The 26408-nt window shown below is 54.9% G+C and overlaps 2 protein-coding genes across 6 annotated transcripts in view; one reads left to right on the top strand and one right to left on the bottom strand.

Moving 5' to 3' along the window:
- Window positions 1-1897: 1897 nt before the first annotated feature.
- CARHSP1 (calcium regulated heat stable protein 1) lies at window positions 1898-26110 on the top strand. Of its 5 annotated transcripts, none has more exons than XR_004055499.1 (5): window positions 2628-2973; window positions 11652-11816; window positions 12527-12649; window positions 15556-15840; window positions 25879-26110. XR_004055499.1 is itself a non-coding variant. In XM_010383635.2 (4 exons), the coding sequence occupies exons 2-4, from the start codon at window positions 11659-11661 to the stop codon at window positions 15716-15718; spliced, it is 444 nt and encodes a 147-aa protein (XP_010381937.1). In that variant the 5' UTR covers window positions 1898-2045; window positions 11652-11658; the 3' UTR covers window positions 15719-18022. The 5 variants fall into 5 exon arrangements, 2 of the variants coding, with proteins under 2 accessions (XP_010381937.1, XP_010381938.1); XR_004055498.1 differs by having other exon boundaries at window positions 25441-26110; XR_004055497.1 differs by having other exon boundaries at window positions 25430-26110.
- The window catches only part of PMM2 (phosphomannomutase 2), a 39196-nt gene continuing 34461 nt past the window's right edge, over window positions 21674-26408 (bottom strand). The window contains exon 8 of the mRNA XM_010383637.2: window positions 21674-23192. Within this exon, the coding sequence (XP_010381939.1) occupies window positions 23091-23192 (102 nt within the window). The 3' untranslated portion in view covers window positions 21674-23090. The remainder of the gene's footprint in view (window positions 23193-26408) is intronic.

The raw sequence follows: 26408 nt of genomic DNA, 5'->3' as shown, positions 1-26408 counted from the left end.
TCAATTTCAGCACATTTTCATCATCTCCAAAAGAAACGCTTGTACCTTTTAAGTGTCAACAGTCTAGCCCTCACCCCCACCCCCAACCTCAGGCAACCCCTAATCTACTTCCTGTCCCTAGAGATTTGCCCATTCAGAACATTTCATACAGCTGGAATCACACAACATGCGGCCTTTGTCTGGCTTCTTTCTCTTAGCATGTTTTCAAGGTTCCTCTGTGTTGTAGCATGCATCAAGATTTAATTCCTGTTAATGAGTGAATAGTTGTCTACTGTATAGATACACAACATTTTGTTCATCCTTTCATCACTCGATGGACATCTGAGCTGTTTCTACCTTTTGACTATTATGAGTAATACTGCTATAAACATTACTCTGTCACCCAGGCTGGAGTGCAGCCGTGCAATCACCAATCACTGCAGTCTCGATCTCCTAGGTTCAAGGGATCCTTCTAACTACCTCAGCCTCCCCAGTAGTTGGGACTACAGGTGGGTGCTACTCCTCCTGGTAGTTAAAACACGTTTTTTTTTTTTTTGTAGAGAAGGGGGCTTACTATGTTGTCCAGGCTGGTCTTGAACTCCTGGGCTTAAGAGATCCTCCTGTCTCGGTCTCCCAAAGTGCTGGGATTACAGCCATGAGCCACCACACCTGGCCCAACAAGTAAATTTTTTATTTATTTATTTTTAACTTTTTTTCCCCGGAGACAGAGACTCGCTGTCGCCCAGGCTGGAGTGCAGTGGCATGATCCTGGCTCACTGCAACCTCCACCTCCCGGGTTCAAGGGATTCTCCTGCCTCAGACTCCCAAGTAACTGGGATTACAGGCACCCACCACCAAGCCCGGCTAATTTTTGTGTTTTTCGTAGGCATGGGGTTTCGCCATGTTGGCCAGGCTGGTCTCCAACTCCTGAGCTCAAGTGATCAGCCCGCCTCGGCCTCCCAAAAGAGCTGGGATTACAGGCGTGAGTCACCGCGCCCGGCCTCAAGTAAATTTTTTTATGGACAAACATTTTCATTTCTCTTGGGCGCGCAGACACCTAGGACTGGAGTTGCTGGGTCTTATGGAGACTCCAGGGTTCGTGGTTTGAGGAACCGCCGGGCTCTTTCCACAGCAGCTGCGCGGTTGTTCCCACCAACCGTCTAGGACGGTTCCTTGCCTCGAATGGACCAGTTGGTTTCGCTGCTGGGCCTTTTCCGCAGTGGCCCCAGTAGGGGCTGCAGAGTAAAGTAAGACACAGTCCTCACCGCGCCCTCCGGGGGCACTGTGGTCCCGGGCGAGCTCCGGGGACCTCTCTCCTTCCCCGCGTCCCTCAAATACCAATCTGAACCTAGTCCTGGGGTTTGGGCTCGCTTTCAGGGGCTGCTCTCGACTGGTCGTGCCCATGGGCTGGTCGCCTCTCTGTGCCTCAGTTTCCTCTCCTGCAAAACAGAGGTAACATTTTTTACCTCCAAAAACAGAGGACTCAAGGAAGGCTGGAAATGAAACAAGAGAAGAGCACAAAACGAAAATCCCAAACGGGAAAATAAAACCCTGTTTTTCTGGTGTGTGTATGTGTGTATTTTTTCTTTCCCTTTTCGTCCTGTTTTTTGCTTCTTTTCTTCTTTCTCTCTTTTCATTCCATTATCTCCTCCGTTCTGCTAAAAGTGACGCGCCCCGGGCTTATACGAATTCTGGAGCCAAAAGCAGGTAGGAGCCGCACCTGGCGCGCGTGGTGAGGGGAAGGAACGGCACTGGCGCAGGGACACAGTTCCGCCACTTTGCAGGGGCGTTTTCCGCCGGTGGGTGCAGCCCAGCCCCGCCCCAGCCCCTACGCCCCGCGCTCTGCGCCTCGCTCTCCCGCCAGTCCCAGGCGCGGACACAAAGGTCCTGTCCGGGCCGTTCCCGCCTGCCCCACCCCTTCCGTCCTGGACTCCCTCCTGCAGCCCCATTGGCCGGGGCCGCCTGGGGGCGGGGCTCGGTGCCCCACCCCCGCGGGCCACGCCCCCTCTCCGGCTCCGCGCTCCCAGTCCGAGCGAAGCCACTGGCGGAGCAGAACGGATCCCGAGGTAGGGAGCTCTTCTCGGGGACCCCAGAAGGGTCAGGGTGGTCCGCCCCTGGCCCGACTCCCCGGGAGCGGCAGATAGGGCCTCGGCCTTCTCTGTCCCCATCGTCGCCCCTCCTACAGGGTCCTCTAGCTCGGCAGCGGAGGGCTCCTGGCTGGGTTTCTCCGGGCCTGTGTGGGGAACGCGGGTTGCTCCTCCCCAGGGCAAGGGGTGGGTGTGGCAACAGCGGCAGGGATTCTTGGCGGACGTCTGGGAGCACTTCCCGCCTGGCCACCTGTTCTCTGCGTGCAGGGGAAGCTCTCCCCGCCCTCCCCACCGCTTTTGCCTTTGGGAGGGAGACCTGGAGTGGGGACTCGCGGGGCGGTGGGGCGAGGCGCAGGGGGCGTCGCACGCGGGAAGCGGAGCCACCCCCCCCGCCGGGCCTGGCAGCGCCAGCTGTGGCTAGTGGTTGGGACGGCGGCCAGGCCCGGCGGGGGAGGTGGGGAGCCATCCTGGCGCCGCGCGATTAGCCGCATCTGGGGGGAGGAGGAGCCGCCGGGCGCGCTCGCCCCGGGTGTTTGCGCCCGGATGGGGGTGGGAGGGCCCTAGGCGCTGGAGAAAAACTTCATCCGCGCCCACAGGCCCCCTTTCCGCAGGCTGCGCTGGCGGCCCAGGTTTGCAGGCCGGAAGTGAAACGTTCTTTCTTGATTTTTAAAAAGGAAGCCTCCGGCCCTACGGTTTTCTGGGGTTAGGATGGATATGTGTGCTGGGGGAGGCGGAGACGTCCCGCTCCAGGCAGGGCCTCGAGTCTCATAGGTGGGGAAATCTCACTGCCAAATAGGAGGCCTTTCGGAGCCTCAGTGTCCCCATCTGCAGACTGGCTTCTCACTTCTCCTGGCTTAAGAGGTGTGTGAGAGTAAAAGGAGACGGCTAGCCCCGTGCCGGGAGACACGTAAGCTACTGTTTTTAACTTGCTGTTTTGATGTTTCTCAGTCTTTGCCCAGTCTTGTCCCTCTCATCTGCTCGCCACAATGAAGCCAGAGGGAACTTGTAAAAACAATCAGCTCAGATCAATCCCCCGCTGAAAATCGTCCACCGAAGTCCCATTGTCGTCTAAGTCCCCGACTTCTCAGCAGGCCTTCCTGTTACCTTCCGCCACTACCTTCTCCAGCCGCTCTCTGCCTCTGTTCTCCCTCCCTTCGGGCCTTTGGCCCTCCTCTGGGCTCGGGGTCCTCCTTGGAGACCCCACCGCCCTTTGCACTCCCTGGGTGGCCTCGGTGATGACCATGGGTTCTCGATGCTGGTCCCTTCAGGGAGAGAAAGAGTCGCAGACCCCGGCTCGGCCTAGATGCTTTGAATGAGCTGAGCTAGGCCCAGCGTGGGGCCCTGGGGTGGGGTTGAGGGTGGTTGACGGTGGGTGCACCCGGTAGGGGAACGGTCTTTGTTCCACGGAGTGGCAAAGCCAGCGCGTTTGGTTTGTGTTCCAACAGCAGGGACAGGAATGGGCGGGAAGGTGATTTCAGATGGGCCCGTGCCTGACAGTTCCGCTATCAGCCGCACAACTATTGTTGACCGAGCCTGCCGTGCGCTTGGCATTTTCGTGGCAGCATCTGCACAGCGTCCGAGCCCTTCGACGCAGCACCGTTCCTGTCCCCTTTGACAGATGAGGAAACTCGGGTGGGGCGGTGAAGTCGCTTGGCAGGGGTCACTGAGGGAGTGGGGAGCAGGCAGGGCTGAATCTCAGGTCTGAGCCAAAGCCCCCCGAGAATGGAGGGAAGGATGGAAGAATTGAGTGGGGGAGGAGTGGAGAGTTCTTGTTGAGGAGGGCTTGGGCTTCCCCCCGGAGGGGCAGTCCAGGCTGAGAGCTGGGGCGGGTGCAGGGTCCCAGGTGGGTGGTGGCGGTGGGGTGACCGTCCGGTCGAGGCCGTCCAGGGGTGCTAATGGGGGCACAGGCAGTGGCAGTGTTGGAGGCCCCCTTGGGTTCCCGGTACACTCCTCGGGTTTCCGGCCTCTTCCCAGCACTCAGGGGCTCCTGAGGGTGGAAGAGATATTCCCAGCTTGGCTGGGCCTGGGAGGGGGCTCCGGGCGGACGTGGGCGCCGGGCTGCACCTTCCCCACCCGCCTGTTTGCACTTCTCTGTGGCAGCTGGCTTCAGGTCCTTAGCCAGCGGAGGACTGGCTCCGGCCCGGCTGCCCCCTCCCCTTTGCCTCCCTTCCCTCCCCCTGGACTCTCCAACCCCCATCCCTTCCTGTCCCTCCTCCCCTTCTCACTCTGCTCCTCCCTCGCCAGACCCCCGCTCTCCCCGGAACAATGGAGGGGAATGTGGCTAGGCCAGCCTGACGCTGCTGCGTCAACCTCTGGCTCGTTCTGGGCCTCTGTGGCTTCCAGGGACCCTTCTATCTGGGCTCAGCTGACCCGCCCCGCCTCTCGGCCCACGTGCCGGCAGTTCTGCCAGGCTGGGGCTCTGCTGCGCTGGGTACTGGGATGGATCAGCTAAGTGTCTCTGTTTACAAAGAAGGAACCCAGGTGCGCTGAGGTAACTGCTATTCTTCTAGTCTCACCTCCATCCCTGCCCAATTGCCTTTCCATCTCTTGCACTGGTAAGCCTTGGGCTGTGAGATGGACCAGTGTAGCAGGACTCCTGCGGTGTTCCCTGGGCCAGGGACAGCTGCCTCACTGGGAGCGCCTTAGAAATGCAGAATCTTGGCCAGGAATCCCGAGCTTGTAATCCTAGCACGTTGGGAAGCCGAGGTAGGAGGATCGCTTGAGCATGGGAGGGCGAGACCCACCTGGACAACATAGTGAGACCTTGTCTCTACAAAAAATTAAAAAATTAGCTGGATGTGGTGGCACAGGCCTGTAGTCCCAGCTACTTGGGAGGCTGAGGTGAGAGAATCCCTTGAGCCCAGGCGGTTGAGGCTGCAGTGAGCCATGAGTGCGCCACCAAACTCCAACCTGGGTGACAAAGCAAGACCCTGTCACCGAAAAAAAATAAAGAAATGAGGGATCTCAGGCCCCAACCCACACCTGCTGAGTGGCAATCTGCATCTGAACAAGATCCCCAGAGATTCCTGACTGCACTAAAGTAGGAAGTAGAATCACTGGCTTAAAACTCTGTGCCTTAGTCTCCTCATCTGTAAAACAGGGATGCTAAAAGTGCCTCCCCTGTTGGGTTGATGTTTAGATGCATGTATTTGATGTTTGTAAACCCCTAACAGGACCTGACGTGGAAGTCTGTGGACAGTGGCTGTAGGGTGTATGAAAGCACTATAGCCTGCCCTGTCCCTATAGTGCGGGCCACTATCCACCCACTACACCGGCCAGCAGTGGGCTGTCCCCGGGCTGGAAGCTGTCCCAACACCATGCCCAACCCTGGCCTTCCCCAGCCAGCAACGCTTGGAAGGCTCAAGACACCCTCATTTTGCAGAGCAGGCTTGGAGAGGTTCTTGCTTTGCCAAGAATGAGGTGTCTGACTTGAACTGAACTCTTGTCCCCCTGCCTTCTATCATCCTGTCTTCAATAAAGGGGCTGAAGCTATTAAGAATGGAGTCTCTGGCCAGGCATGGTGGTTCAAGCCTGTAATCCCAGCACTTTGGGAGGCTGAAGCGGGTAAATCACCTGAGGTCAGGAGTCCGAGACCAGCTTGGCTAAAATGGTGAAACCCCATCTCTACTAAAAATACAAAAATCAGCTGGGTGAGGTGGTACATGTCTGTAGTCCCAGCTACTCAGGAGGCTAAGGCAGGAGAACTGCTTGAACCTGGGGGACAGGGGCTGCAGTGAGCTGAGATCGCGCCACTGCACTCCATCCTGGGCAACAGAGGGAGACTGTGTCTCACAAAAACAAAAACGAATGGAGTCTCCTTCAGTGAGCCCCCTCTCACTAGAGTGTAAATGGCTGATAGCGCTGCTAAAGCCCTCCTTGCACTAAGCACCTGGCTGCTTGGCTCCCATTGATGTGGGTGGTGGGTTTTCAGGCCAGGAGGACAGGAAGTTGGGGAGTAGGTTACAGGGGTGCTGCATGATTGGGTCATAAGTCTCCAGACATGGGGGTAGGCTGAGCAGGGGCTGGGAAAGCCGGAGTCTTGGTACCCAGCTGAACTCCAGAACCTTCCAGGAGGAGCTGCAGAGCCTACGGAAAATTCCCAGGCTGTTTTGGGCGGAGGCCCCCTTCTCCCTGATGACACACCCGTCCCTGGGGCAGTCAGGTTGGGCGTGGCTTCCTGCCCCCACCACCCTGGGCTCCCTCCCTTGGCCGGGCACTCATCAGAGCCTGGGGGCTGACTGGGAAAGGGGTTGCGTGGCCAGCTGGGTACCTCCTCGTGCAGCCTTTTCCCCCTTACCCTGCTGGCTTTTTCTCCGTAGCATTTCCGCTATCTGACCTACTCTGTATTTCACCAGGGTCTTTATTAGCTGGGCGACCCTGGGCAAGTTACTGGACTCTTTGTGTCTCGGTTCTCGCATTAGTGAACTGGGAATGGAATGAGCTGAGCTGTGTGAAGTGTTGTAAGTAGTAAGCAGTCTGGCCCCAGGACACTGCTGTGGTGGTGGCAGTCATGGTCTGTTCCACTCCTTTATCTGTTGATTGAATAGGAAGTGGCAGCGTTCATCAAGGTCCCCTATGGCAGCACAGGTGCCCAGCATGCTGTGAGGTGAGACTCCCCTGGTCCATGTACGTGTGCATACAGATGGCAACAAGTTCGTGCATGCATACACGTGTGTGTGCGCTCAGATGCAGACCCAGCCATGTGTGGGCACATATGTATGTGTACACATGCCTACACACAACACATACACATGTGCATACACCTACACACGGTTGCACACAGAAGCACACATGTACACGCAGCCCAGCAGTCATGACATACCTTGTGCGTGACATTTCGTCTGAGTTTGTTGCAGGCCAGATGCTCATCCTCCTGGCCCGAAGCTTCCAGCCAGCCTGAGCAGCGGGTCTGTTTGCAGCCTTCCTCCCTCCCCCAGCTGTGGGGAGCTGAAGGCTAGTCACAGAGGGTGGGCCCTGTCTTCTGCTGGGGACACTCCAAGGCCATGCCTGGTATTGCTGGGAGAGCAGTGGCTGGCTGGGAGCTGGGACCGTGCTGGTGGGCAGGGCTGCTGTGTGCCTCCATCCTTGTGTATGTGTGTATTGTAGAGGGGACACAGCAGTGGCCGGCCAGAGCCTCAGAGCTGGCTTCTGGGTGCCTGGCTAGCCACCCCCAGCTGTTTTCTTTCCAGCTGGACTTTGCCCGGCCATCCCCCGCACTGAGGTCATTCACTCTTCTCTGCTGGGCCTACTGGGGAGTGGGTGGCCCTTGGCCAGGCCTCTTCTGGCCACCCCAGCTGGACTCCAGCCCAGATGGGCCATGAGAGGCTGGATAAAGCTCCTGGGTCTCCCAGGTGGCAGCGCCCCTACCCCTAGTCATGTCTGCTCCCTGTGCCTCAGTTTCTTCCACTATCAGGTGAGCAGGACTGTAGACACCTCCTGCTGGACTGGGCATGGTGCTGAGCACACACACCAGTGCAGTAGCCGCCAGCTGTGGCTTTGGATCCTAATGCTGGCTAAGAATGAGCCTTGGAAGCCGGGTGTGGTGGCTCATACCTGGAGTCCCAGCACTTTGGGAGGCCAAGGTGGGCCAATCGCTTGAGCCCAGGAGTTCAAGACAAGCCTGGGCAACATATTGAAACCCTGTCTCTACAGAAAATACAAAAAATGAGCTGGGTGTGTGACACGTGGCTGTAGTCCCACAGCCCAGGAGGCTGGGGTGGGTGAATCACCCGAGCGCAGGAGGTTGAGGGGCTTCAGTGAACCATGCATTCCAGCCTGGGTGACCAAGTGAGATCCTATCTGAAAAAAAAAAAAAAGCCAGCCTTGGGACCATTCCTGGACCGTCCGGAGACCCTGCTCTGTGCCAGCGCCTGTCCTGCGCCCTTGGGACATAGAGGGCCCTGTGCTGCCCGCAGACTCCTCACCGCTACAGGCCATGGGCTTCCCTTGGCATCTCCCAAGGATTGGGTGCACTTGGGGTGTTGAGGGGGCTGGGGTGGAGAAAGGAGGGGGTCCCCCATTTTGGATTTGTGCCATTCACCCAGGGGAAGGTAGGCATAGTTAGGGGTGTGCAGACAGGCAAATGGGTGTGACAAATGGAAGACGCAAGGAGGATGACGATGCTGACAGTGATGATGACGCAGCATGGTTCCTGAGCGGGCCCTGCCCTTTCCACTGCCTCTCTGCCTCTGGTTCCTAGTCCCCCACCTACCACATGGTGTCCCCACTGACCTCAGTCCCACCCAGGCCTTGCCAACCTCAGGGTCTTTGCACAGGCTGTTCCCCCACACCTGGAACAGCCTCCCTCTGTTTTTCAAATGGCTATCCCTTTTTGCTGTTCAGGGTCCTGCGGGCACCCTGATTAGCGTGTGTACTCCCACCCTTCTGCCCCATCCCCTTCTGTTTCTTTACAGCCCTTTTGGGATCTGTAATGATCTGGTTTATGTTTATTTAACTGTTTAGTCCCTGGCTTCAGGTTCAGCCCTTTGTCTCTGTGGACTTGAACAGTGAACAGAGCTCGGTATTGGGCACGTATCTGTTGAGTGACTTTATGATGACAATTACAACAACAGTCACAGCTGACAGTTATTGCTCACTGAACCTGGGTGGACAGTGTGCCTAGTGCTTAGTGTGTATTATTTTGTTTTCACTTCAGCCTGATGGTGTGAAGTCGGGACTATTATAATTCCCATTTTCCGGATGTGGAAACTGAGGCCTAGAGAGATTAAGTAACTTGTCCGAGACTACACAGCAGGCAAGGGGTAGGATTAGAAGTCAGCTGTGCTTCATTAACCAAGCGTGGTGGCGGGCACCTGTAACCCCTGCTACTTGGGAGGCTGAGGTAGGAGAATCGCTTGAACCCGGAAGGCAGAGGATGCAGTGAGCTGAGATTGTGCCGTTGTATTCCAGCCTGGGCGACAAAGCTGGACTCTGTCTTAAATTAAAAAAAAAAAAAAAAAGGAAGTCAGCTATGCTTGACTCCAGGAGAAAGGAGGGAAGGGAGACTTTGGATAGAACAAGGCAGAGCAGTGCCTCTCACCGTGGAGTTGCCAGGCCACTGTTCCCATGTGCTGTCCTGGGAGGCCTGGACAGGGCCCTCCCCTCCCCGGGCCAGCCTCTTTCCTGGAACTCTGGGCGTTGAACATTCTGGGACTCTATGACCTGTGCTGGTGGGTCATGCGGGGGCCCTGGCCCCTAGGCCAGCAGCTGGGGCTTTTTTTGAGGTGGGGGCTCCCTGGACTCAGGGTCCTCCCTGGCCACAGCCGCAGCTGAGAGAAGGGACAGGAGGTAGGATGCCACCTCCTCCAGAAGGCCAGCCAGTCACCTCCTTCCCAGCCCACAGAACTGAGGCCGGACAGGGGAGGGTGGAGCAATGTCCGGGAGGAGTTTTGACATCTCAGGGAGGGGGCAGCCCTTTTCCTCTGAGCAATCGGGCCTGGTTCTTGGGTGGCTGTGGTTGAAGGCAGTTCGGGGGGTGCGGGTGGATTTCTGGGTAATGTAGGTCGAAGACTTCTATAAATGAGGGGACCGGGGTGGCAAACTGAGGTTGAGGGTTGTGAGAGCTTCAGTTCTTTCCACGAGCAGCTGGAAACCTGGATTTTGAGGAAAGCCCCTGGTATGTTGAAGATAGTTCAGGCCGGGCGTGGTGGCTCATGCCTGTAATCCTAGCACTTTGGGAGGAAGAGGTGGGAGAATCCCTTGAGCCCAGGAGTTTGAGATCAGCGTGGGCAACATAGCAATACCCTGTCTCTATAAATTAAAAAAAAAAAAAAGAAAAATTAGGCATGGAGGTTGAGGCTAGAGCGCACTGTGATTATGCCACTGCACTCCAGCCTGGGTGATTATTTATTGTTTTTGAGACAGAGTCTCACTCCGTCACCCTGGCTGGAGTGCTATGGCATGATCTCGGCTCATTGCAACTCACACCCCCCTGGTTCAAGCAATTCTCCAGCCTCAGCCTCTGGAGGAGCTGGGATTACAGGCACCCGCCACCACACCCAGCTAATTTTGTATTTTTAGTAGGGACAGGTTTTCTCCATGTTGGCCAGGCTGGTCTCAAACTCCTGACCTCAGGTGATCCACCTGCCTCGGCCTCCCAGACTGCTGGGATTACAGGCGTGAGCCACGGCACCTGGCCCATTCTTCAAATCTAAATTTGAAAACCCGATGGGACCTGAGTTAAACCTATTCAGGGCTGCTGCTGTCCCTCCTGGCTGTGTGGCGTTGAGTGGCTTCCTGAGTTAGGCTTCTCCCTACTTCATCTCGTACCCCCATCACCAGCCCTGCGCGGTGCCAAGTGATGCCCACCCAGCTGCCCAACTTTGCAGATTTGGAAACTGAGCCCAGAGAGGGGAAAGGACTTACCCCAGGGTGCCACTCTTCCCTCTGTACCTTGAGCTGAGGCCACGTTAGAGCCGACGCCTTTGCATTCAGTATTCAGTGTTCACTGTGTACAGCGAGTGTCCTGCTCTTGACACATTGTCAAAAGCACAGCAGCAGTTAAGGAATTCCCTCCCTCCAGCCGGGTTTATGGGTGCATACTAGGGGTCACGGAAGGAATTTGATTTCATAACGGCAGCGGTGACTTGGGCTGCATGGAAATTCACTGGGCCTGATGGAGCTGGATGGAGATGGATGCAGCCTTGGAAATCCTCCCTTTCCCGTTGGGTCCTTTGGGCTCCCCCAGCAGGCCCCCCTGTCCTGGGTGCAGGCTTGTGACGGCTGCTCAGGGATGCAGATGGGGCGCCTGAGCTCTCTCTGCGACGTGTTCCGCAGTTTCCTGAAGGTGGACGCTGCAAGAGGGTCATGTTTTTGCCTCTGCCTCCCTGTAGGGTCTGGCTCACAGCAGCGTCAGGGAGGGTCTGTGGAGTGGCTGAGTTTGGATCTAGGTGGTTGGCATTAAAATCTCCTTGGCTTTGGGTTTTCTTTTTTTTTTGAGACAATCTTGCTCTGTGGCCCAGGCTGCAGTGCAGTGGTGCAATCTCAGGTCACTGCAACCTCCGCCTCCCGGGTTCCAGCAATTCTCGTGCTTCAGCCTCCAAGTAGATGGGATTACAGGTGCCTGCCACCATGGCCAGCTAATGTTTGTATTCGTATTAGAGACGGGGTTTTGCCATGTTGGCCAGGCTAGTCTCGAACTCCTGACCTCAAGTGATCTGCCTGCCTCAGCCTCCCAAAGTGATGGGATTGCAGGCGTGAGCCCCTGCGCCCGGCTCCTGGCTTTGGGTTTTCGGTTCCCCTTCCTGACCTGCCTCCTTCCCTCCCACAAGTATTCACTATGTGTCCCGAGTGTGCCGGGGTCCTTGCCTTGTGCTGGGGACACATTGGGGACTGATGCCATCCTGGTCATGGGGGAGGATGTGGCATTTGCATGAAGAACTATGATCGAGGGGGGCCCACGACCGCTGCAGGAGCCCAGAGCAGGCACCTGACCCTGCCGGCACGCTCCCAGGCGAGGTGACAGCAGTGCTGAGGCGATGGACAGGAATGAGCCTCAGATACTGGACTCTCAGACCTGGATGCGGGGTAAGCACTGGGCTCCTTCCTCTAAAGGCATGAGGCTCTGAGAGCCTCTTCTCCTTCCAGGTCAGCCATGTCATCTGAGCCTCCCCCACCACCACAGCCCCCCACCCATCAAGCTTCAGTCGGGCTGCTGGACACCCCTCGGACCCGCGAGCGCTCACCATCACCTCTGCGGGGCAACGTGGTCCCAAGCCCACTGCCCACTCGCCGGACGAGGACCTTCTCAGCGTGAGTCTGGAGTGGGCTGGGGACACTTTCTCAGATGGGTCTCTTGCTTGAGGCCAGAAATTCACTGTCTCTCTGGCCATTTTTGGGCATCAGCGTTCCAGGCTGTCAAATAGGCAGACCTGGGGCTGTGCTGTGGGCTGATGGTGAGAAACTGGGAAGGCGCCTTCTAAATTCAGGGTACTGCCCAGCCCAGAAGAACCTCTTGGAAGCTGGGAGTGGCAATGGGTGGGCAATTGCAGGGGTCAGAATCACTGGACTCTAACCACACATGAGAGTCTGTGTCCCTGTAAGACTGAATTCTGCAGCTGCAAAATGAGCACAGTACCAGGGCTGCAAAGGACCCAGCAATGCCTGGCATATGCAGGTCTTAGGCCCTGTGAGTGGAGGATGCTCCTGTTATTAATAATTAATCATTAGTTTCTGGAGGGATGCTCAGTGATCTTTTCGTTCAACTCCCTCTTTCCAGGTGGGAAAACAGGCCCGAGAAAATTTGCCAGGGTCATCCAAAGAGTCATTTTCACCAGAGTCTATGTGAGCGGCCCCCAGAGTTGTGCAGTCCTCAACCTGTGTGACTGTACATGGCGGTCCTAGCCAGGGCTTGATGGGGCACAGCTGTGGACAGGGGCTGGAATGAGCTTCGTGTGCCCAGGAGAGCTGGTGGCTGTCCTGGAGCGCTGATGGGGCCCCTCACACCTCCCCCTCTCTGTCAGGACGGTGCGGGCTTCACAGGGCCCCGTCTACAAAGGAGTCTGCAAATGCTTCTGCCGATCCAAGGGCCATGGCTTCATTACCCCAGCTGATGGCGGCCCCGACATCTTCCTGCACATCTCTGAGTGAGTGAGCAGCCGGTCTGGGCGGCCTGACTGGGGCAGGCACTTCCTTGGCCCTGTGGAGGTGGGGATGGCGTGTGACTGACGGGCGCTGGGCGTGAGGACGAATGGCCGGGCCTGTGTGAGTCTGCCTTTGGCTGGTGCTCCAGTTGTGCTCCTGTGGTTGTGTTGGGTTGGGGTTGTGAGACTGTACAGAGCTATGGCAGGGGATGTGAGGCTGGGGGTGACACGGTACCTGTGATTGTGCCTGGGTGTGTCTTTATGAATGGGTGTGTAAGGTTTTGTGTGTCAGGCATGGTGGCTCATGCCTGTAATCCCTGCACTTTGGGAGGCCGAGGTGGGCAGATCACCTGAGGTCAGGAGTTCAAGACCAGCCTGACCAACATGGTGAAATCCTGTCTCTACAAAAATACAAAAAAAAAAAAAAAAGTAGCCGGGCATGATGGCGGGTGCCTGTAATCCCAGCTACTTGGGATGCTAAGGCAGGAGAATCGCTTGAACCCCGGAGGCAGAGGCTGTGGTGAGCCGAAATCTCGCCATTGCACTCCAGCCTGGGCAACAAGATTGAAACTCCGTCTCAAAAAACAGAAAAAAGAAAAAAATACAGAGAGATCTGCTCAAGATCACATAGCCAAAAAGTGATGAAAATGGATTTGGGGGTGCCCGGCTATGCTTGTGGGAGACAGGGTGGTGGCAGCTGTGCATGGTGCATGTGTGTGCGTGTATGGTTTGTGTGTGTGTGTGTGTGAGAGAGCAGCAAGGACTGCTAGGGTGAGTCCGAGTGCCCATTGTATCTGGCCAATAGGGAAGGATAGCCTGTGAGGCTGGGGAGCCCTGTTTAGCCTGCCGACCAGGCCGGCTTCCTGCCCTCCTTTGCAGGAGGTGGACTGGTGAGGCTGGGGGCTGTCCTGCCCCTTTGCTCCAGGAAGGAAGTTTGGGGCGGACCCCTTTCTCCTGCCGCATGCTCAATGACGTCCTTCCTTCCTGAGTGTCTTGAAGCCCTTGGGGAACCTGGGGTGGGGCGCACACATCCTAGGGCTGGACTGGAAGGCACCCAGCCCCCCATGCTTCACCTCCAATCCTCTGGGCAGCCTTTAGACAGGCAAGGACCCTCGATCTGTACCCCCTTCCTACCTGTGGCCTAAGCGCCCCAAGTCTTTTACTTCAGGCAGGGGCAGACAGAGTCCTACTCCGCACAGCACACCCGCAAACACAGAAACCACATTTCTGAAAAGAGGGGCCCGCTGCAATGGGGCCCACCCTCTGCCCCATGCTTACGTATCAGCTCAGCAGGCAGGAGAAAAAGGCCAAGGCGACGCATTTCACAGATGAACGCACACATGGATGTGTAAATGTATTTTCATACTGCCTCATCCCAGAAAGGATTTTGAATCAGTAAGGAAAACATAGAGGTTGGGGCAAAGAAATACTTAGAAAGATGGAAAAAGGAAGATGGAAATACTGTGATGTCTGGTTCTGCTGCTAGAAGTGGGCTGCAGATTTATTTCTGAGCTCCCTGGTGACCAAACCAAAGAGGGAAACACTCTTCACCATACAATTCTCCAATCAAAACGAACCAGTTACTAGGGGAGCTGGCTGGCCCTGGCATTTAGCATATGAAGGGGGTTTTTCTCTGGGGGGCGGTCTCATCAAGGGGACATCAAGGTGCCAGTCTCATGTGAGAGGGTGACTTATGTCCCCTAGAAAGTAAGGGAACCGGGCTGGGTGCTGTGGCTCACACTTGTAATCCCAGCACTTTGGGAGGCCGAGGTGGGTGGATCACCTGAGGTCAGGCGTTCGAGACTAGTATGGCCAACATGGTGAAACCCCGTCTCTACTAAAAATACAAAAATTAGCTGGGCGTGGTGGTGTGTGCCTGTAGTCCCAGCTACTCCAGAGGCTGAGGCAGGAGAATCGCTTGAACCTGGGAGGCGGAGGTTGCAGTGAGCCGAGATTGTGCCACTGCACTCCAGCCTGGGCGACAGAGTGAGACTCCATCTCAAAAAAAAAAAAGGAAACTTCCTGGGGGTGGTCACAGGGAGAGGCCCCTCCAGGAACTAGCTTCAAGCACCAAAGGCACCTTCTTGAAGGCTCACTGGAGGCTGGGCGTGGCAGCTCACGCTTGTAATCCCAGCACTTTGGGAGGCCGAGGCGGGTGGATCACTTAAGGTCAGGAGTTCGAGACCAGCGTGGCTAACATGGTGAAACCCCGACTTTACTAAAAATACAAAAATTAGTTGGGTGTGGTGGCACATGCTGATAGTCCCAGATACTTGGCTGAGGCAGGAGAATCACTTAAACTCGGGAGGTGGCTGCAGTGAGCCGAAATCACACCACTGCATTCTAGCTTGGGTGACAACGAGACTGTCTCAAAAAAAAAAAAAAAAAAAAAAAGCTTGCTGGGAAACTGGGAAAATTGAGAACAAAGACACAATGTGGTTTCTGAGACTCCTGGAACCAAGGGCTGCTATGCTGAGGACCTCAGAAAAGCCCTGGCCAGGCCACCCCTCAACTCTGATTCTTATTCCATGATGGCCTCGTTTCTCTCTGGCTTGGACTGGCCGTCTTTACTCTTCATCCGTAAGCCCAGTCTCTCTCCCACGTTTCATGTCACCATGTGAGCTCCCACAGGTGGCTGAGCTCTTTCATTTCCAACATCAAAAGTCCCAGGGAAGGAGCTGATTGGACCAGGGCCTCCTTGGCTAGGACAGAGGCTGGCCAGGGGCAGTGTGGCAGCTCCCTCTGGTGGAGGGGCAGTTCTCTTGAAAGAGGTTCCCGGTGGTTGGTCAGATGGTGCCCACGTTGGTGGCCTTATGACCAGAAGGGTGCTGGTGTCTTGGGTGTGGCATCTTGGGAAAGGGAGCCTTGTCCCGGTGTGAGCACTGACTGCTTTATTTGTGCCCCTGTAGTGTGGAAGGGGAGTATGTCCCAGTGGAAGGCGACGAGGTCACCTATAAGATGTGCTCCATCCCGCCCAAGAATGAGAAGCTGCAGGCTGTGGAGGTCGTTATCACCCACCTGGCACCAGGCACCAAGCATGAGACCTGGTCCGGACACGTCGTCAGCTCCTAGGAGATGCTGGAAGCACCCCTTCTCTGTGCTTGTGGGAGACTTTGCGGGGAGGAGGCGGCAGACACTGGAGATGACATTCTTCCATACGAGACGGGGCTTCGGAGGGGCATGGTCCCTTTCAAGTATGTCCTGGAGGAAGGGGTGTGGGGGGCAGGTGTGGAGTGTTCCGGCCACCAGCACAGCCTCTGACCATCACAACAACCTCTCACCATCTGAAGAGCATTAAAAGCATTTAAAAAGGAGAGGTGCCCACTGATGGCTGAGTGGAGATTGCATCCCCAGCCCAGGGAGTGGATCAAGGGTGATACTTCTCCAGCTGCTCAACCCATAGACCCTTTTCCTCCTGGAGCTAGAGGCTCCACTTTCCCGGATCTGGCCCACTGGCAGCTGACACGGACCTTGCGTGACTTCCCCAAGGCAAATTTCCACCTAAGTGCCCCTTGCACCTCTCCTTGGGCCTGGGCAAAGCAGTTTTCTAATTCTTGGCTTGGTTGGTTCTAGGGGAGCTGGCTTAAAGTGGGGGGAAATGGGGGGGCGGTCTTTGGATTGGACGGATTTTGCCTTTTGGTGCCTTTGCAGTGGGAGGCGGCATAGCTGCCTGTCTGGGGAAGACAGTTTATCCCAGCACTCCCACCCCTGGGCACAGCAGGCTGGTACTGAGAGGCTGAACCCCCCTTATAGCCTGACCTTTTCATCTGCCTTCCGGTCGTGCGACCATCACTCAACAGCCGTTTCACAGCCCCTGTCATTATGGCGCCAGGGTGGGGGTGGCGGGAAGGGCTTGTGGAAAGGGCAGGGTCTTTGTTTAAAAACTTTGTCCCGATGCATACAGCTAAGAGTGGGTAGCTTGCATCCTGACAGCCTGACAGTCAAGAAAGTTGAAGGAGAAACATACCTTTGAAAAGGGGATTTTCTTTAAAACTAGTGTTAAGAAATGCTTAGGGATTTTTTTTTTCTTATTTTTCGTAACTAAAGTTTTCACCCAGAGCCAGCTCTGTTTGCACCTTGCTGCTGACATTGCAGACTTTTTCTTTCTGCGGGGTGGGAGACAGAGTCTTGCTCTGTTGCCAGGCTGGAGTGAAGTGGCCCAATCTCGGCTCACTGCAACCTCTGCCTCCAGGGTTCCAGCAATTCTGCCTCAGCCTCCTGAGTAGCTGGGATTACAGGCGTGCCCCACCACACCCGGTTAATTTTTGTATTTTTAGTAGAGACCAGGTTTCATCATGTTGGGCGGGATGGTCTCGAACCCCTGACCTCAGGTGATGTGCCCATCTCGGCCTCTCAAAATGCTGAGATTACAGGTGTGAGCCATCGCGCCCGGCCTGCAAACTTTTCTGTAGGTATTTCCGGTAAACAAATCCTTAGATTATCTTTGCTGTGGTTTTGGTTTGGCTTTAGTCATGATTTAAAAGTAGAAATAGCTGGACATTATGTTTTGAAATTTGTGGCCTATAGGTAGTCAAGAATCCACTCATCAACGCAGGGAAGCAAACTTGGAAACTGGCTTTTGGGCAGACAGTAAGTGTCCAGAAAAGAGGTCGTTTGATGCTGGACGCACAAATAGCTTCATTGGGTACTTCTCAACTCTGATGAGTTTGTCATTTCAGCCTAAGAACTGCTGCCTTTGAAAGGGGGTGGAAGGGAGTTGTTTTAAAATAGGCAAATACATGTGTTGATTGCGAGCGTGTGGAGAAAAAGGCAGTTCCCGCCAGTTAGGTCCTGGCCACTGTTTCCTCGTCTGCAATGCTCCTTGTCCTCACCCTCCTCTCCCGCCTCTGCCTTCTGCTGGGTCAAAGGTGGCCTTTTTCTCTCCAACCTTGAATTGTTCCCTGGTGGCTTCCCAAGGGCCCATCTGCTGGTACAGTCCACACTTCCAAAGCCACGACCCGAGAGGGCTCCTTTGCTGCCCCAAGCCTCTCTTTCTGTCCTCGCCTTGGCGTGGGTGGCATTGCTGTGACCCTGTGTGCTGGCGCTCTGGCAGGCTGTGGCCGGCAGTGAGCTGGGGGATTGCATTCTGCTATTCAGGGGTAACCTTTGGATTCTGTCTTGGCAGAATCCTTTGTCAACTGCTCTTGCTCTGTCCTTCCTGTTTGGCCACAGCTCTTTCAATCAGTGGGTATTCTAGAACTGCAGGATGTCACAGCTGGAAGGGATGCGATACCAGTTTACAGAAGGGGAAACTCCTGGAGGCTCTGGGAGGGACAGAAGTTGTTGCTGACCAAGGAATAGCTAGAACTGAGGATTCCTGAATCCAGATCTTGCCTCCCATCAGCCGTCGTTCTCCCAATGAAGTTTTGTTTTGTGTAAGGCAGTGCATGTGTTTGTTTGGCAGCTGGCTTACCAGGTTTTTCCTTTTAAGTCGTCAGGTGAGGGTGTCTCCCCCAGGTGAGGCTGACACATTCCACTTGGCAGTCTGTTCTTTTAGGGGGTGGTGAGTAAGAAGATGGGATCATCTGTTTTTCTTTAGTCATCATTCTCTAGCATGAGAAAGCTTAGCAGGAAGGAGAATGCAGCTTCCTGGCAACAGAAAATGCCAGTAACTTGGTCAGTAGCTGTCCAGTGTCCTGTTGAAGCTTTTAGGAAGTTGTGTGAGTTACACCTTACTCCCATGATACACCTGTGGGAAGAGGGGACTGGCCTCGGGGTGCACTGTCCACAGTCCCTGGCTCATTCCTGCTATAGAGGTGTTTTTTGTTTTTGAGACAAGGCTGCCCTGCAGCCTTAACCTCGTGGGCTCAAGCGATCCTCCTTCAGCCTCCTGAGTAGCTGGGACTGTAGGCATATGCCACCCTGCATGGCTAATTTTTAAATTTTTTGTAGAGAGCATCTTGCTACATCGTCCAAGTTGGTCTCGAACTCCTGGACTCAGACCGTCCTCCTGCCTCAGCCTCCCGCAGTGCTGGGACTATAGGTGTGAGCCACAGCGCCCGGCCACTGCTATAGACGTTTGATGAACGTTTGCTAGGCTAGGCACGGTGGCTCACACCTGTAATCCCAGCATTCTGAGAGGCCGAGGCAGGTGGATGGCTTGAGCTGAGTTTGAGACCAGCCTTGGCATCATGGTGAAACCTGGTCTTACCAAAAAAAAAAAAAAAAAAAAAAAAAAAAAAAACAATTAGCTGGGCATGATGGCATGAGCCTGTGGTCCCAGTAACTCTGGAGGCTGAGGTGGGAGGATTGCTGGAGCCCAGGAATTTGAGGCTGCAGTGAGCTGTGATTGCACCACTGCACTCCAGCCTGGGTGACAGTGACACCCAGTCTCAAAAAAAAAAAAAAAAAAAAAAGCTTGCTGTTCTTCAGGCATGAAGTCAGGGGCTGGAAGCAGGTGAGGCTTGAGGGCCCGGGGCTGGCATGAGAGTCCTAGGATGGATATAGCTTTTCAAGGTCCATAGCGGGGGAGGAAGGGTTTGTTTGCTGCTGGAGCAGTGGGAGTGAGGGCAGAAGGTGGGCAGGTGTGAGAACTTCTGTTCTTGGTTTCCAGGAGAGCAGTGATGGGCAGGGCCCACTCCACAGGGTTGCTGTGCTCTGCTTGGAATTTGCTCTGGCTGGTGTCTCCCAAGGGAGGCAGTGATTTTGGGTGGTGCAGAGATGGGCATTTTTCTTGTCAATATTATACAATGATTTCCAAAAGCATATTGGGGAAAAACCAGCCCATCAAACCTGTTTAGGGAGAGGCTAACGTAGGCACTTAGCTCAAAACAATGAGATTTGCTGACTTACTGTATGGATGGAGTACTACATGGGTGGCACAAGGAAGGGTTTAGCAAAAGCTGAAGGTGGGGGCTAGGCGTCGTGGCTCACGCCTATAATCCCAGCACTTTGGGAGGCCGAGGTGGACAGATCACTTGAGGTCAGGAGTTTGAGACCAGCCTAGGCAACATAGTGAAACCCCATCTCTACTAAAAATACAAAGATTAGCTGGGTGTGGTGGCGCACACCTGTAATCCCTGCTATTTGGGAGGCTGAGGCAGGAGAATCGCTTGAACCTGGAGGCAGAAGTTGCAGCAAGCTGAGATTGCGCCACTGCACTCCAGCCTGGATAACAGAGCGAGACTCCGTCTCAAAAAAAAAAAAAAAAGGCCGGGCATGGTGGCTCATGCCCATGCCTGTAATCCCAGCACTTTGAGAGGCCAAGGTAGGTGGATCACCTGAGGTCAGGAGTTTGAGACCAGCCTGGCCAACATGGTGAAACCTGGTCTCTACTAAAAAGATAAAAATTAGCTGTGCATGGTGGCGGGCGCCTGTGAGCTCAGCTACTCGGGAAGCTGAGGCAGAATTGTTTGAAGTGGGGAGGCGGAGGTTGCAGTGAGCGGAGTCTGCGCCATTGCATTCCAGCCTGGGCAACAACAGTGACTCCGTCTCAAAAACAACAATAGCAACAACAGCAATGAAAACCAAAACTGAAGGCGTTTGGGAAAGCAGCCTCCGGTGAGGGAGGTGGAATGAGTTCTAGGTCTTGACTTTCGGGTGCCGTGGCGGGCAGTGTGGAGTGGCAGGCAGTGTGGAGGTTACCTGTCGGTCGGGTTGGAGGAGCCTGCCTGGGCTGAGGTGACCAGCTGGGGCCCACAGCCAGAACACTTGGGATGGGGGGGGAGAGGAGGCAGCCCGTGGAAAGGAAGTGATTCAAAGCCACATATGCCTGGATGTGTCTGGATTACGGCAACATCTGCCCAACTGCCCAACTGGTTCTTCTTCTGGCCCCTATGGGCACTCCCCTTCCAGTAGCTGGAGGGACCTTCCCGGACAGATCATGAGCGGGCCCCACGCCCTTCCCTGGGGATCAGGTTCAAGTTCAACTTCCCAGCTAGCCTCTCCCTCCAGGGAGCCAGAGGCCTGCCCTGTACTCACTGCTCAGGTTCAACGCAGGCCTTTTCCCTGAGGCTTAAGCCCTGACCTTGAGTTCAGGGTCAGCTTCCGCATTGCTGGGGTTGGTGACTTTCAATAGTGCTAGGCTGGCCTAGGTGCAACCTCTGTGCTTTGCTCTGGCTCAAAACTTAGCTACTGTGTTTAAATTTCTTGTGATGGTGTCTTGATCCTACTAACCCCCTAAGGCAGAGAGAGGGGACTGCCCCTGCCTTACAGGGTTCTGGGTTGCAGGGAGCAGGGGTATTATTTGAGTTAGTAATGGCTCACACTCACTGTTCAAAGTGCTTTAAATTTCATACACAGTAAGGACTATACCATTTGACACATGAACCGAGGCGAAGATGAACTCACTGTAAGTCACGCAGCAGCGTGTACCAGCAGAACTAGGCTTGGAGCCTAACCTGCCACGTGCAGAACCTGCTGCTCTGGGGACACGTGGAAGGCACCAGGACGCGCTGCGCATGCGTCATTTAGTTGTTAACACTTTACATCCCACCACAGTGCCTGACAAGCGGACACGCTTGGAGTAACCCCAGGAAGCTGGCCTGGGCTGCAATGCGATGACAAGGTGGAAGGAGAGGGGAAGTTCCAAGTCCTTTTGAGTTTGGAGGCGAGTGTCAATTCTGACTGCAGAGGGAGGTAGCAGGCAGTGCAGGAGGGGCTCGAGGGGCCTGGGGAGGGTCTGAAGCAGCCACTGTGGGAACTGGGGCAGGAGCGGCCCAGGCCTCTGCGCATCAGGGCCCAGCCTGGCGGATTCAGGGTACCCACCTGAGGGCAGCCCTGTGTGTGGGGACACAGCAGCGACCCTCCATTTCCGGTTAAAACAAGTTTGAGTAAGACTCAGTTGTTTCGCTTTGACACACTACCTTAAGGAAACTTGTAAGGAATGGCAGGCCCTGACCCAGTGGGCAGAAAAGCAGCAGGGGAGGAGTCTGTGTGTCAGGAACAGGAACATGCAACTCCACAGAGGGAGGGGCCCCCGACGGGACAGAAATCTGGAGCAATGAAAGAGTGGCTCTCAGACCTGGAAGGGCTGGGGTTCCCTTCCAGAATCTGCAAACAGGAGGAAAAAGGAATCAGAATGAGAAATAGGAAACAATGAAATCACTTTAATATACTAACCATTTTGGAAGGTCATTACAGTATCATTTGCACCATTCAACAAGGAAAGATGCCACTGGATGGCCGTGTCCTGCGAGTCACTGCCATCTCACTGTCCTGTGAGATGAGGAGCTGGCTGCTTTCACCCCACTGGATCCAGGGCTGAAGACAGCTGCAAGCCCGAGTGGCTGGGAGGTTTGGAGGGAACCAGGTTGAGCTGTGATGAAAGCACCTGGCTGTGGGCTGGGAGGCAGGAATGCAGGGCAGTCTGGGCCCCCTTGGCCCCAGATTCAGTGCTCAGTGAGGCCACGCAGCCCCAGCACCAAGCAATGGAGGGTCTATGGGTCCCAGCGTTTCCACATCCTGAAAAGTGACACATGAACCGTTTCCTAGGAAAGTTTTCTTCCACCGTGTTCTGGCTGAGGCCTGGGTTCCTTCCAGTTTCATGAAGAACGTGCAGAAGGTGGAAAGAGTGAGGGACGCGGACCTGGCTGCAGCTGCACTCGGCCCCCTCAGTTGTAACGTCTGGGTGGGGGCCTGGGTGGGCGCACATAGGAGAGCAGCTCCTCTTCCTGTTCCCTGGCCAGGGTCTTGCTCGATCCCTGAGAAACTAGAGGCGAACGCCTCTGGGAAGCTAGCCAGGGTGAACCAGAAGGTCCTTTTGACATCCCACATTGGTTTCTCTGGACCTGGGTGACTGTTTTGCCAGCATCAACTCTCCGGCCCAGCTGAGGTGCAAACTCCCTGGGGTCTGCTCCCACTCAGCCAGCCATCTGTCCAGCAGGCCTCAGCCTCAAACACTGGAAAATGCAGAGTGCGTCTAGTCACTGGGCATAACACTGCCCTGCTCACAGTCCCCATCAAGGTGACATGCAGGCAGGAGCTTTGTTCCAGGTATTTGTAAATTTCATCCTGGGGTGGGTCACTGCAGATGGCCTGTCATTGTTTCTTAGTACCAAACCCTCACTGTTGGTGCTGATGCAGGGGTCCATTAAAAAACTGCTTACGAGTCCACAGACCCACCAAGAGGGAGGGCCCAGGCACATTTTTTCTTTCTGTATCATCTTAGAATTATGGGGAAATTTACGCCAAAACCACATGATTGCATGTATCAGGGTGAGTATTAGATTAGGGGGCTGAGGGTGGGTGGGGAAGACCTTTTGTGGGAGGTATTCCTCTGACCCATTCTTGACAATAGTTTTCTCCTTCCTTCTGGAAGCTTCTGGCACTGGAGATGGAGGCAAGGCATGTCAGGGGTGGCGGTCCAGACTGCATGTGCCTGGCAAAGGATGCAGAGCCTGGTTGAGCTGCGGGTGGGTGAGCACGTGTGGGAGGACCCTCGGCTCTGGCCACCAAATGCCCCATGCTGGCTTGTCAGCCAGGACCCCACCCTCCTGCTCCCGAGTTAGGAGAAGAGCTCTTCACAGATCCTGCGTGTGTCCTCAGGCGCTGTCACAGAGTAGCCCACGGTCCTGGGGTCTGTGAAGATCTCATGGTCATTGCCACCCTGGAAAGACACAAAGCACAGATGAAGGCTCCCCCTCGTTTGTACTGGGCCACTGCTGATGTGACCCTGGAACCCAAAAGTACCCGAAAAACAAGATGTAACTGGGCAGGGAGAATTTCTTCAGCTACTTTCCTCTTAGTTTTCAGGAGAGGAACATGAGTACAATTGTTATTGAGAAGAGATTAGAACCTTCTCTTGAACTGCAATTTGGCTTGGAACACGTTAATTATGCCTAGGAGAGAGATCACGACGTTCTTGTGAAGATCTGTCTAAGGCTTATTTTTCTATACAGAAGGCATCAGCAAGTGACGGTATTCTCACAGCCATCAGGTGTTTTTTTTAGCTGTACCCACACTTTTCTAACAAGTCACAAGGGAGCGTCAGGAGGGCAGAGGGTGGGGAGCAGGGCTGCCAGGGATCTTCCTGTGATGAAGGATGTGGCGACATCAGTGGTGATGGCAGCCACTGGCCATGTGTCACTCTGCACACTTGAAAGGTGGCCAATGCAATGGAGGAAGTCAGTTGATGTGATTTTAATTTAAACGGCTACACGTGGGCCAGGTGTGGTGGCTCATGCTTGTAATCCCAGCACCTGGGAGGCTGAGGGGTGGATCACCTGAGGTCAGGAGTTTGAGACTAGCCTGGCCAACATGGCAAAACTCTATTTCTACTTAAAATACAAAAATTAGCTGGGCATGGTGGTGCACGTCTGTAATCCCAGCTGCTCGGGAGGCTGAGGCAGGAGAATTGCTTGAACTCAGGAGGTGGAGGTTGCAGTGAGCCGGGATTGCGCCACTGCACTCTGGGAGTGCTCTATCTTAGATAGAGCCTGGGAGACTCTATCTTAAAAATAAATAAATGGCCCCACATGACTGGGGTCCGAGCTGCTGGCTAAGAGCAGGGCCTCTGGAGCAGGTGGCCTGGGTCAGATGCTGGTTCTACCACTGAGCAGCAGTGTGGCTGCGGCAACTCCCCATCTCCAAAATGGGGTCATGGTGGAAGCCTGCCCAGAGCTCTGTGGCCAAAACGTTCAGGAGATGATGGTTGGGGTCACACCTTGGTAAGATGAGGAAACCGAGGCCTCAAAGTCTGCAAGGGCCCATGTCTAGGAGCACCGGGGCATGTTCTGCCGGGGGGTCCTGTGCCTGAGTGGAGTCCCCTAATCTGTGTCCTCATCACCCCCACCAATCCTGCTGGGCTCAGGTTAATGAATCAGGTTACCTGCTGCTCCTGCAACCCCGAGCCCTGCAGGAAATACCCCATTTTTCTCATCGTGGAATTCCTTTACTTCCCTCATAAAACTGGATAAACACTCTAACTCAAAACCTTAAAATAATCTATGATTGGTTTACAATACAATGAACACAACCACAGAGAAAAGGGTTTTTTCTCATAAAGCACCGAGCATGAAGCCAATGTGGAAACCATGATTTTGTACCAAAAATCTGACTTTTTTTTTTTTTTTTTTTTTGGAGACGGAGTCTGGCTCTGTCACCCGGGCTGGAGTGCAGTGGCCGGATCTCAGCTCACTGCAAGCTCCGCCTCCCGGGTTTACGCCATTCTCCTGCCTCAGCCTCCGGGGTAGCTGGGACTACAGGCACCCGCCATCTCGCCCGGCTAGTTTTTGTATTTTTAGTAGAGACGGGGTTTCACTGTGTTAGCCAGGAGGGTCTCGATCTCCTGACTTTGTGATCTGCCTGTCTCGGCCTCCCAAAGTGCTGGGATTACAGGCTTGAGCCACTGCGCCCAGCCAGTCTGACATATTTTCAAAGAATTAATTGCCTCTGGAAATGACTGTTTTCGTTTTTGCAAGAACCTGTCCCCAGGCAGATGGCTTCCTCAGGTGGAGGTGAAGTTTCAGGCTTCAGGAAGGAATGTCGCTGGGCCCAGGGAGTGCTGGGTGGAGTCAGGAGGCCATGAACTTGGCATCTCTTCCAGTCCAGCCACTCAGGAGCCTGCCAGGGCCTTGCGCTGGCCTTAACACAGTTTTGTACCAGGCCTTGCAGCCTTCAGACAGACCTGAATTTCATGGCCACCATCTGCTACCTACACATGTGAAATCAGTTCTGGTAATTCTGATTTTGCCTTTTCTTTTTTCCTTTGGACACAGGGTCTTGCTATGTTGCTCAGGCTGGGGTTGAGTGAACCTCCAGCCTCAGCCTCTCGATTAGCCGAGACAAAGACTGCGCGCCACAGTGCCGAGCTAGTTTTAGTAATTCTTATAATTAAAAAAAAAGATTTCTTTCAGGAATGACGTGGTGGACAAAAGTCACAGAGAACCTAACAAAGGCACAATCTAGCTGGGCATGGTGGCGCATGTCTGTAATCCCAGCTATTTGGGAGGCTGAGGCAGGAGAATCACTTAAACATGGGAGGCGGAGGTTGCAGTGTGCCAAGGATGGACCACTATACTTCAGCCTGGGCAACACAGCGAGACTCAAAAACAAAAACCAAAGGCACAACAACTCTCACATGCCTCAGTGACTGAGGAGGGGGAGTCCGTATTTACACATTAATGACTGGACGGAGGGAGAGGGAAACAAAGAACAAAGGTGACTAAGATGGTGTACTTCCGGGTTCTTCATCATCAACTTTCCCGCGCCGGGAAAGGCACAGGTCAACTGTGCAGGCGTAGCATGACGTCTGACCGAGGTAACCGAAACCTACCTGGCTGCACCCACTGCAGGGCCCTCGACCCGCCTGCGTCCTGCCTACTGCCCCCCCACTCCCAGGCCCAAGACATAAAAGCCGCTCAGAGCAGAGGCGTGGCGTGAACTTCCTCAGCCCCTCATATGCGGACCCAGGAACCTTGCCCGAGAACGCCAGAGCGACTTCCTCAGCCTCTGCCTCCGGAGACCAGTGAACCCTGTCTCCTCTTTACATTGGCTACGTAATAAAGTTTCCTTTTTTTATCTTGCCTACTTGCCTTTTCCTCTGGCGCCGGCTCTAGTAGTTGCATAAAGCAAATCAGGTGGTGCCAAAACCCAGGGAGACCCCTCAGGGCCCCCCAAGGTCCGAGGAGCCTCCTCCTCCCACACCACGGACGGACCAGGACCTAGACATCGCTTTCCGTACCTCCAAGTCTCCTAGGGGTGAGTACCTCTTGCCTCCCTCTCATACTCCTTGGCCAGAAGTCCTGCGCAGGCCCAAGGTTTTTTTTTCCGGTCACCAGGTGACCCACGGGAGTTTCCAAAGGCGGAGACGTCTGCCCAAAGG

This window comes from Rhinopithecus roxellana, chromosome 20 (assembly GCF_007565055.1).
Source record: "Rhinopithecus roxellana isolate Shanxi Qingling chromosome 20, ASM756505v1, whole genome shotgun sequence".
NCBI classification, from domain to species: domain Eukaryota; kingdom Metazoa; phylum Chordata; class Mammalia; order Primates; family Cercopithecidae; genus Rhinopithecus; species Rhinopithecus roxellana.
The sequence above is the reverse complement of the archived record's forward strand: the minus strand, read 5'-3'. Positions and strand labels throughout refer to the sequence as shown.